This window comes from Delphinus delphis, chromosome 10 (assembly GCF_949987515.2).
Source record: "Delphinus delphis chromosome 10, mDelDel1.2, whole genome shotgun sequence".
In the NCBI taxonomy this organism is placed as follows: Eukaryota; Metazoa; Chordata; class Mammalia; order Artiodactyla; family Delphinidae; genus Delphinus; species Delphinus delphis.
The window spans coordinates 70084109-70095440 of NC_082692.2; the positions used below are offsets into that span (position 1 = coordinate 70084109).

The 11332-nt window shown below is 41.7% G+C and overlaps 2 protein-coding genes across 2 annotated transcripts in view; one reads left to right on the forward strand and one right to left on the reverse strand.

The window, feature by feature from the left end:
• The window catches only part of CACNA2D3 (calcium voltage-gated channel auxiliary subunit alpha2delta 3), a 784136-nt gene that overhangs the window by 642803 nt on the left and 130001 nt on the right, over positions 1-11332 (forward strand). The gene's annotated exons all lie outside the window — the stretch shown is intronic.
• LRTM1 (leucine rich repeats and transmembrane domains 1) overlaps positions 8248-11332 on the reverse strand; it is a 31622-nt gene continuing 28537 nt past the window's right edge. Inside the window, exon 3 of the mRNA XM_060021614.1 lies at positions 8248-8681. Coding sequence (XP_059877597.1) covers positions 8248-8681 — 434 coding nt within the window. The remainder of the gene's footprint in view (positions 8682-11332) is intronic.

Genomic DNA, 11332 nt, shown 5'->3' on the forward strand with positions numbered 1-11332 from the left:
CATTGCTCCAGAAATAAAAATAGCCCAGAGTTTTGAGAAACTGGATCCTCTGTGCTAACTCTCCAGGACACTCACTCCCATGAGCCACTGTCCTTTTATAAACCTTATCAAAAGCCCCAACACATTCTCCACCCCATCAGCCACAGAATTTTGGAGTTACAGGTCCTTATACCCGGTTTTCAAGTTCTGTATCGGCAAGACTCCTCTTTCTGAGGTCATAGTAGGATTTGGACATTAACCCTAATGTAAGCCAAGGATTTAGGAGTGAGTACAGGGCCATTTCTCCCCTCTTGCTCTGGGATTGAGTTTTCACATTTGTAAAACAAGGTTGATTGGTGCTTTGGTTGGATTTCTAACAGCGTAGTTTTTAAAGACAGAGATTTGTTTCATCACCACAGAAAAGGAGAAGAGTTAACCAGTAATGGAGTATGTCTTGCACCCAGATTCAGTCTGGCTTTGGGGGGACCCCTCTGGTTCCTTTTGAGAGAAATAAATGAATTCATATAAATAAAGTGCTTAGTGAATGCTTATAGTTGAGTACTCAGTAATGGTTAGCTGCTAAATTATTATTGCTGCTGTTACCGTTGGTAAGAATGATGTATGTTACACCCACCACCTCTCATTAGTCAATGCTTATTGCCATGTGCCGTCCCCTATGTGAAAAACTTACCTAGGCAATGTAGTTATGGTATCTTGAAATGTTTCATAGTAAAACTTTGAAGCTCACACTTTCATGTACTTATTCCTTAGAACAGAGGTTGACAAGCTGTAGCCCATAGGAGCAAATCTAGGATGCTACCTGTGTCCTTCTTTTAGGGTTTTACTGAGATATATTTCACACACTATTAAATTTACCATTTCAAGTGTACAGTTTATTGGGTTTTAGTATTTTGCAGCTTGTGCAACAATCTCTACAATGTAATTTTAGAACAATTTAACATCCCCCCCAAAAACCCCCCATACACACACACACACACACACACACACACACACACGCACGCATGCACACCCCTTCATTCTTGATATCCCACTCCCCTTTCCAGCCCCAGGAAACCCACTAATCTACTTTCTGTCTCTGTGGATTTGCCTATTCTGGGCATTGCAGATAAATGGAATCATACAACATGTGGCCTTTTGTGATTCGCTTCTTTCACCGAGCTTAATGTTTTCAAGATTCATCCATGTTGTAGCAAGGATCAGTCCTCTGGCTTTTTTTTTTATTCTATTTTATTTATTTATTTGGCCATGAGGGCAGCATGTGGGATCTCTGACCAGGGATCGAACCCGCACCCTCTGCATTGGAAGGGAGGTCTTAACCAGTGGACCACGAGGGAAGTCACTACTCTGGCTTTTTAAACTGCCAAATGATATCCCATTGTATGTATGTATAGCATCCTGTTTATCCATTTATCAGTTAATGGACATTTGGGTTGTTCCCACTTTTTAACTATTATTAATAATGCTGATATGAACATTCATGTACAAGTTTTTGTGCAGATATGTCTTAATTTCACCTGGGTAGAAATTGGAATCGAATTGTTGGGTCATATGGTAACTCTAGGTTTGATATTTTGTAGAACAGACAAGCTGTTTTCCAAAGTGGTAGCACCTTTTTACAATCTCACCAGCAACATACGAGGCTTCCAATTTTTCCACATCCTTACCAATGCTTACTATTGTCTATCTTTTTTATTTTAGCCCTCCTAGTAGGCGTGAAGTGATTTGTATTTCCCTAATAACTAACTACACTGAGCATCTTCTCATGTGCTTGTCAGCTACTTGCATATCTTCATTGGGGAAATGTCTATTCAGATCTTTTGCCTATAATTAGGTTATTTGTCTTTTTGTTGTTGAGATATAAGTTATTTTTATAAGCTGGATACAAGTACCTTGTCAGATATCTACCAGCTGTTTTTGTAAATAATGTTGGATAGAGAGCACATGGACTAAAAAGCCAAAAATATTTACTGCCTGACTCTTTACAGAAAACGTTTGCCAACTCCTGCTTTAGATAAAAATATGTCACAGTCCATTTTTTTAAAAAAAAACACCTAAAATGCTAATTTGTTCACTCACTTATTTCACCATCTTTTTATCTTATGAAAATGAAGGGAATATTTAAATCAGAGGGTGTGTAAGTAGATATTAAAGACAGAGCTTCCTGTATCAGAAGGTATCCATCATTGTGCCTAATGTTTTTATATATGTGGTTACAGAGAAATTCCAGTCAAAGATCCTGAGCTTTCTAAAATATATGCTCTCCCTGTCAGTCAAGAGAGTGATTTACTTAATCTTTGCTCTAGTTTATAAACCTCTGAACAGTGTAATCAGCATAATGCTTGTTAGAACATTGGAAATGCCCTCACATGCTTTGGTGGAAAACAGTTTCTGGGATACTTTTTTCCCCAACATGGCTCATGAGAGATTTGAGGATTTATTTAGCCACCCTTATCCAGGCAAATCTCCTAGTAACCTTAGTGGGATTTTGATCTCGGTGAAGATTAGAATATATATGACTCAGGCTAAGTGAAGGGCCAGAGAGGATAAATGAGCTGACGTACATTTCCCCTCCCTGGGAAGAGGGGGCATGACCAGAGGCTGCAGCATAAATGCTTTGACAGTCAGTCAGTGGACTCTTGCTCATGGAAAATGCTTTTGCCAGTCTGTGGTGGGAAAAGGACAGTGCTGATCAAAGGTTCTTTATTCCAATGGCCTCCTACAGTTTGCACTCACCAAGAGCTCCCACGTTCTATTCTGGGTGAAAAGATCTGCACGAGGTCGAGATCAGTGTCTGAATGTCATTCCTACTTCAAGGCCAAATTATATATGACCAGGCTCAGGCAGACTGGAGTGTACATTTGTCTTAAAACATAAAAAGGAAGTTCAGAGTGAAAACATAGTGCATGGGCATTTTATATGCTTTTACTTCACTAGCCTTCATCTATCAACTTCCAGATTTTTGCTGATATAGTCAGTTTTTTTAAGCCAAAATTATTTTTGTTATCAAATTATTTTACTTGTGTTATTTCTCATTTTTTATGCTCTTCTCACTTCCTCTCTTTCATGCTTTCTGGAACCCACTCCAACCAGGTTTCATCCACAGTGAATCATTTTTCGTCAGGGTTACCTGTAGCTCCTACATTACCAAATCCAAAATTGAACTTCAGATGTTCATTTTTCTTGGTCGGTGAGCAGCACTTGGCCAAGCTGATCACGTTCTCCTTGCAAACCTCTTTACTTGATTCTTTGCCTACCTCACTGCCCACCCTCCTAGGCCTCCTTTGCTGACTTTGTTCATCTCCTGATTGTACATGTCGGAGGGCCTCAGGGTTCCTGTCCACTCTCAAGCTTTAAACACCATTCATGAGCTGGTGATTCCCAAGCCCAACCTCTCTCCCTTGACTACTCAGTGTCCCTGCCTCTCAAATAGGCCCATCAAATGCAATCGATTCCACATTTAAGTCATTCTAGTTATCTGGTTATTCAGTCTAAAAACTTTGGAGTCATTCTTTTTTAAAAAAACATTTATTATGGATAATATTGAATATACTAAAAAGTAATAGAAGCATAAGAAGAAACCCATGTATCCTTCATTCAAATTCCTACTCCACTAATTAATGATATGACCTTGAACAAGCGACCCAAACCCAATGATTATGTATCTTCATCTGTCATGTGGCAGTAAAATGCTCACATTTTTGGTTAATTTGAGACTTAGAGGAAAATGAAAATACTACACTGAAAACAACTGGCACAAAACTGGGTGTTCAATAAATGTTGATGGTGGTACTATAATTATTCTTTTCCAAATAATTAATATAATAATTCCATAGTCTTCATATTGTGGTTCACCAGAATGAATGAAGAATGGCAGGGGTTGGGTTGTATTATACTTTCTAACCCCATGCTCCTGCAAACTGCATTTATCAGGTGTGCAATTAATTATCTGTGCGACTTTGGGATAATTCCTTTCCTTTTCCATGCTTCCAATTGCTATTTGTAAAATAAGAATATGGAACTATATGAGGGTAGCAGATAGGTTTAGTCTCATAAGTCGACTCCAGTTGATCAGGAGTAGGTACCTAGAAAACAGATTAAAAAAGATTCTGAGGCCAGACATCAGCAATGTCTGAAACAGGTAGGGAGGCTGGTCACAGCTATTCTGAAATTTGCCAGACCTAGACTAAATGCTCTCCAAGGACTTTCCCAACTCCCAATCCTCTTTTTCTTTTTCTGGCTCTTCTTGATGAGTCTTTGAAACTGGGTCACATCCTATCCATCCAAATGAATACTCAGTGTCATTGGAGTGAAAAGTAGGTGTGGATACTCCAGTCAAGAATCTGAAAAGAAAGTGAGGGGTTAGAAAGCTGCTTCTCCCAACCGGAGGGAGGTTTCTTTGAGATTTTATTGCATTTTGAGCATTAAAAAATAAATTAAAAAAAAACATTTTCATCACAAGGGAAAGCAGGATAGTTCCCTGAAGTTGTGCATATAAACCACACCCCAGTGATGCCATGTGAGGTTGGAGTATCATTTGCTGGTAGTTTTCTGTCTAATAGCATTTAGCAATGGATACACTGGTGGGTTTGACCCAAGTGAAAACAGTTATTTCCTGATCTGTGATAGAAAGTTATAGGTTTCTAACAGTTGTATAATTATGATAATGGGTGCTATGGATAGATCATTTTAGAAATTGAGCCACTTCCTTTGATATTTTGGATCTAAGACGAGTGTGATATTTCTGGGGTAACTTGGTAAACTTGAGTAATGAAATTTAATTTTCATGAACCTTCAGGAGGCAATCCTATGATTCACTTTTCAGTCTTTCATTTTTGTAAGAAAAAAACAAAATACCCAGTTGTCTGTGGGCATATTATCATCTGAAGCACAAGATTTTTCCCACAGGGTCAAGGATTTTTGCCTTAGTTTTAAAAGCTTTCCAGGTATAGATTTGACACTAGGTCTTCTTTCTCCACGATCTCTGTGGAAAAAATTCCTCCTATGCCCTCTTTATATGCCTCATGTCTGTTGGGTCCTGCTATTGTGAATTTGTGATCTCTGGCAAAGCAAAAATAGTGATACTGTTCCGCTAAATATAATGAAGAAACTATATTTTACATGATTTTCTCAGAAACAATCAACACTAAACGTGATATTTGTTCACAGTATTCCTTCAGTAAGGCTCTATGACTCTTTGAAGGAAGGGCATTTTTATAGGGGAATTTATAAATATGACAGCAGCAATAAACAGCTGAAAATAATCTATGAGGCGTTTGCAAATTACCCCTCATGAGCTGTAGTGGTTGTGAAAGATAATTTGTGGTTCTCACAGAATACCCTGCAAATTGGGTCTTTCATCTGTGATGTTTTTAACAGAGAAAACATTTCATTTCTCGTATTAACAAATGATAACGCTGAATTGTTAATCTAAACAATTTGATTTATATTTTTCTGTGCTGAGAGAATTGTTGACATTTTAGGGTAATTATTTGCATCGTTAACTGCTCTTTTTGGTGACTATAGGCAAAAGATAGAAATCTGAATACATGAAGGCATCATTTTAGTCATTCTCCTTAAAGACTTCTCATAAAGCAGGAATCTGTTTGCCTGAGTTATCATCTGTGCTTAGAAATCTAATAGGACGTGGGTGTTGAGGAGTGAGGATTCTAGCCACTTTCAGGATTTTCAGCGGTGCATTGGAAGCTCTGTCATGTAATCTCGGTGGCCAGGGGGACGGGATTGACCTGTACAGTCACCAGGCCTCCGGCAGAGCACAGTGCACTGCATGTCTTAAATCACAGCAATGAGAAGAGGCACTTGTGGTTGGCCTCAGTAGTTCCCAGCTTATGTAATATCTGTTCAAGTATCTCACAGCATGGTTGCCAAGATTACATGAATGTTCACGAGAACACCTCTCACCATGCCTGGTACGTAGTACGAACTCCAGAAACATTTGGTGAAATGAGGACGATGTATAAAAAGATCTTCTCGATTTCCTTTCTCATAGTGCTCTCTTGGCCAAGGACTCATGGTCCAGGGAAAGGGAAAGAAAGATTTTTTTTCCACCTGGAAAGTAATCCCTACAACCTTAGACTGGATGCTCAGACTCGCCCACTGAAGTGGTGCACGAAGCAGAGAAGAAAGGAAGCACCAGGCTTGGGATGGAGCTGATGCAGCAGCTGACTTTCTCTGGAATCTCTTTTTGATCTTAAAATCCATGCTGATTTTTCAAACTACTCTTTAACGTACCCAGGTTTATTTTAATACTCAGAAAAAATTAACATCAAATTTATACTTTTTCCCCCAGAAGAATCATTTAGCAAAATTGCTGCTCCAAAGAGATGGCCCATCTTTAACTTGTGGGTGTGGGCAGCCCACACTAGTTGTGAAGCACTGTGAGCAGGTATAGATGGCCTCTGTGTCCTGCAGGGTAGGCTAGGGTAGGTTCATCCGTCTTTCCCTTGGCCTCTTTATGCTGTTGGGCAAGGCTTTGGCCACATCAGACAGGGAAACAGTATTCCAGGCTGAATGGACTGCCCATTCACATGCCAGTTTATGGAATGGACTGCTGATTTAGGATCCAAGCAACTTTTACATGGCCTGAAAGAGTGAATATAGGGCCAGTACCCTGAATGACAAATATGTTTTATCCTTTGAACCAATTCCAGTTGATTAGTTCTGGTTGCCTTACAGTGCTGTCTTAAGAAGGCATCTGTGGTGCATCAGGGCTCAGGGAGGGGTGCTGGGATTGATTAATGATGTCTGTCAAGGCCTCTGGAGGGACAGCTTGCCCTGTATTTGCTATTCCTTGCTTTTGCCAAGTCCTTAACTCCTCTGTGTAAAATGATTTTAATACTAACAGGTGACTAAGTATGAGATGGGACATCATGAGAGAGAGAGAGAGCAGGTAGATTCTACTTTAAGAAATCCTAGCATGAGAAAATGCAAATTTACAAAATGCATAAATCTGGAGCCAATTATTGCCATTACAGAAAGATTCCATGAAAGGTTCCTTTAAATAACGAGATCCCCTACTGCATTAAAATGATGATTCAATTTACAAAAATTTCCTTTGCATGCAGCTCTTCAGGACCGTGTCTGTGGAGTCAAGCAAGCCACACCTGATTTTTTTAAACCCCAGCCTAAATAATGTTCAGGACGGCTGCTCCCACGTATCTCCAGCCTCTTGATAATTCCCACTCTATTCAGACTTCCTCTGACTTCCTATCCCAGAGTGTTGAGTAGACAATCTGGGTGGTGGTCAACAGCTGCTGGCTTCCACCCTGCCGCGGCTGCATTTCATTAGTGGGTAAACTGATTGCTCTGAGTATGTTTATGTGTGGGTGTGGTTGAACAAGCCTATGCACTCTGCACACTATGTACGTAGATACAGATACACATAAGCCATTATCTCGCTCTCAGCCCACCCTAAATTCATTCCTGCTGTGAGAGTTATAAATGGAAGGTTCCAATCGCCTGGTGGATATGGCCTTTGGGTAATAGTGCCTCGAATTCCGCCACCCCATCCTCTTTGTGTTTGTTTATATGTTATTTACCCTTGCATCAGAAAACTTCCCCAGACCCTGGGCCTGAGTCCCATTATCCAGTCATGGAGCCCTCTTCTTCTTCTGTGGCCTAGAAAGCCCCAAATGGTTTTCTGATTTAGAAAATTAAATATAATCTGACTCTTGTGGCAAGCTACAAAATTCCCAACCAACAGACGCTTTTGCTAAATATATAACATACCTAACATCTAAAAGTATCACCGGTCTATCATGAACTTGGACTATAGAAGCACTCAGTGCCCATTGGGTAAGGTTGCCAACTTCTTCCCAGGCACTCAAAATTGGGCAGTTTTCGAGTGGACCACAAAGCTGCCAGGAATGCTGGCACGCGTGTTTGTATTTCTGCTGCCCTGTAAAGGCAACTTAATGCAGGGAAGAGTACCTTGAAAGAGATGTATCTTCCCTTTCTTTGTGGACAGCCTTCCCCACATAGAATGTTGTCATAACTTCTCAGGCACAGAGCACAAGTTATCATCTCTGTTTCAACTATGGTATTTTTTTTTAAAATCTCAACATAAATTTCTTCCCAGGAACACTGTCTGTCTTTTTTTACAGACACATCTTTTTTTTTTTTTTTTTTCCTTTTGGAAAAAGAAAATGAGGCAGTAACAGTGAACCATCAGCCCTACTCAGAAACTTTTTTCTGGCCTATAATGATTATTCGTATTTGAGATGAAAGCTCTCAGGCCATTGAGCTGTCAAACAGCTCTTTTCCTTCTGTCTTCGCAGGCTCATTGATCTGAGCCAAGCGTCCCACATGGTACTGGGCGGTAATAGCTGCATAGGTGCAGCCATAAATGACAGCCGCCAACATCATGAGACACACGATCCCACACACCACCCCCGTGATGATGATGGTGGCCACGGCGTGGCGCAGATTGGCTGGCCTCGGCTTGGGTTTGATCTCACACTCCCAGTGGTCTCGCTCCCCTGGGCTGTGGCTCTCAGGGGGCCTGGGTACAGCCCGGTGGGCAGCACCTAGCTGCTGCACCTGTGAGGACTCCAGGTCTGGAGAAGGAAAAGGGCAGGGCTGGTACAGCTCGTGAGGGATTTTAAGGAGGTCCTTTCCCTTCCAGGTGTCCGGTGAGGCACAGATGATGCTGTCTGTTATTCCCCCTTTGAGAAACAAAAGCAAAGAATGATAGCAGAGCCTGATACAACCAAACTCCCAAATCCTCAACCTGTAAAAACTTAGGCAGATGGAATTTATAAAACACCTTTTTTTTTCCAAAAAATTTAACAATCGTATTTTATGATTTTAGGGTTTCTAAATTGGCTAAATGCTAAAAATGCCACACACTAAATGGACAATTATGTGTGACCCAGAGTTCATTAGAAGCCAAGTCACCTTTACCTTATAAATGCCAAGGGAATAACAATGCAAAAGGTGACAGGAAGGGGCACTGGAGGCCAGCCTGAGGGCACTGTTGCATGCCCTAATGAGCCCTGCCACACAAGAAACCTATTGTGCCAAATTCCCACTGGAGAGCTAAAAAATAAATAAATAAAACAAATGTCTTTTGTTGTGATGTTATGTGTTAATTACAAAGACCCTCTGTCTCTACCAACACTCTTCAGTGATGCCAAACCGGGAGGTCAGTGGCCCTGTGAGTGAGTGCTTTGTGTATCTGAAGGTTTGACGGGAATATGAGTTACGTTCATGGGATTAAATACAATTAACGTGTCTCCTCAGACCTCGAAACACTTAGTACTTAAAGTACCAAACTTTCTCAATGGTTTTTTTTTTTTGGCCTTGCCGTGCGGCATGCAGGACCATAGGTCCCTGACCAGGGATCGAACCTGAGCCCCCTGCATTGGGAACGTGGTGTCTCAACCACTGGACCACCAAGGAAGTCCCAAGTATCGCACTTTCTAATGGGTTTTTGGACTCAATTTCCATTCTCTCTAAGGGGATTAATTTCCTCATGTGTGTGGACTACTATTGTTCAGGAAGAATTTGTGTGCCTAGAAGTTCTCTTCTAGAAAGAACACTGGGCTAACAGATTCCATCCTGGCCAAATTTGACCACCAATTTACTATTTGACCTCAGGCAGATAAAGTTCTCTGACTAAATTTTTTGCCATGAAAACATCCTATTCGTATCTGACTTGATAGTTTATAAAGCACTGTCAGATAAGTCCTCACAGCTCTGCTCTAATGGGTAATTCTTATCCAAGGTCATTCAGGTCATAAGTGGATATAGCAACACCGAAACCCAGCTCTCTCCTGTGATCCCAGTTTTCCCCGCTACACCTACCGCCTCTCTCTACTTCCTCCTCTCTGAAACATCCTGAGGTCAGTGGAGTTAACACATGACTCTCAGTAGAATCTCACCCCCATGAAGCCTGGCACCAATCTTAGCCAAGTTAGACTGGAGATTCTTTGTACACATCGTAGGTGAATTATGAAACTACCAGAAGTTGCCATGCGGGAGCTTGTCACTTCAATGTTATTAGAACCTTCCTTTGTATAGCACTTCAGAGTTTTGGGAATGCCTTCACATCCATTCTGTCTGAGCCTTATAAGCTGAGTCTTACCATGGCCGTATTAGTAGATGGGGCCATTTTGCAGTTCAGGGGTTATTGTGGCCCAGGTCACACTGGGGTCAGTGGCCATGACAAAATTCAACTCATACCTTTTTTGCTTTTACTGCTTGAACTGAGTCACCTATTGCCAGAGTCTCTTGGGCCCGTCCTGGCTTCTTCAGTGATCCCCTGAGGCAAGAGCCTCAACTCTAAAGCAAAAAGATAAGAGGAATTTTCTCCTTTCCTGAGCTGAGGTGCAGGAGGCCAGAGGTGTGGGGTGCCTGTTCTGGATGAGCCCAAGGCGCCATCAGGCTGCACCGTGATTAAGGATCCCTGTCTCAGAGACCGTTTCAATACTCTGCCTGGAAGCTGGTTGTAAAGCAGAAGGCCAGAGAGCAGAAAAGAAGTGTGAGGGCTTGAGAAGAAGTAACCATATTTAACCCAGGCAAAGAGCACTGAGACTTTCATCAGGGGAAGAAAGGCCACCTGCCATGGGACCAGCAATTCCACCAGCTGACCTAGACTGGGGCGGTTCACCCAGTAACTTCAGGGGTAAGCTCTGTCTTTCTCCAGTTCCAGGCTTCCTGCTGTTCAGCATTAGGGTGGGAGGCATGGCCTCAGGACACAGAGCCAGGAGAATACACAGACTAGAGCCTGGGATATTGCTGGAAGACAGGGGTTATGGCCACCAAGAGCTCCGTGGCCTCCTGTGTCCTTAGCCAGGACTCACTTCCCAGCCTTCCACCACCATCTCCTCAGCCATGACCCCAGGAAGCAAATCTGCAGATGATAGCTTGAGGGTCTCAGTCTCTTCTGGATTCAGAGCAGCTGACAGTGCAAGAAGCTCCAGCTTTCCAAGCACTCACATTATTCATCATCTGTCCACTAGCAGCTCTTAACCCCTGTCTTGGGAAGAAATGGGATTCAAATCTTGAGTCTGACCATTACTTTGCTGTGCAACCCTAAGCAAGTTACTTGACCATTCTGTGCCTCTGCTTGCTCACCTGGGAAGTGGGAGACTGGGGTAATAATGAAATCTACCTCACAAGATTGCTTTGAGGACTCAGTTGGATAAAGTATGTCAAGTATTTAGCACAATTCCTAGCCCAGAATAAATGTTTAATACAGTTAGCTGTTAGCATAAAGATGATTTGTTTAGTTATGAATGGAGAGAGAGGAATGCTAATTACAAAATCTATGTGCATGTTTTTGTGGAGGAGACATTATTAGGTATTCATCAAA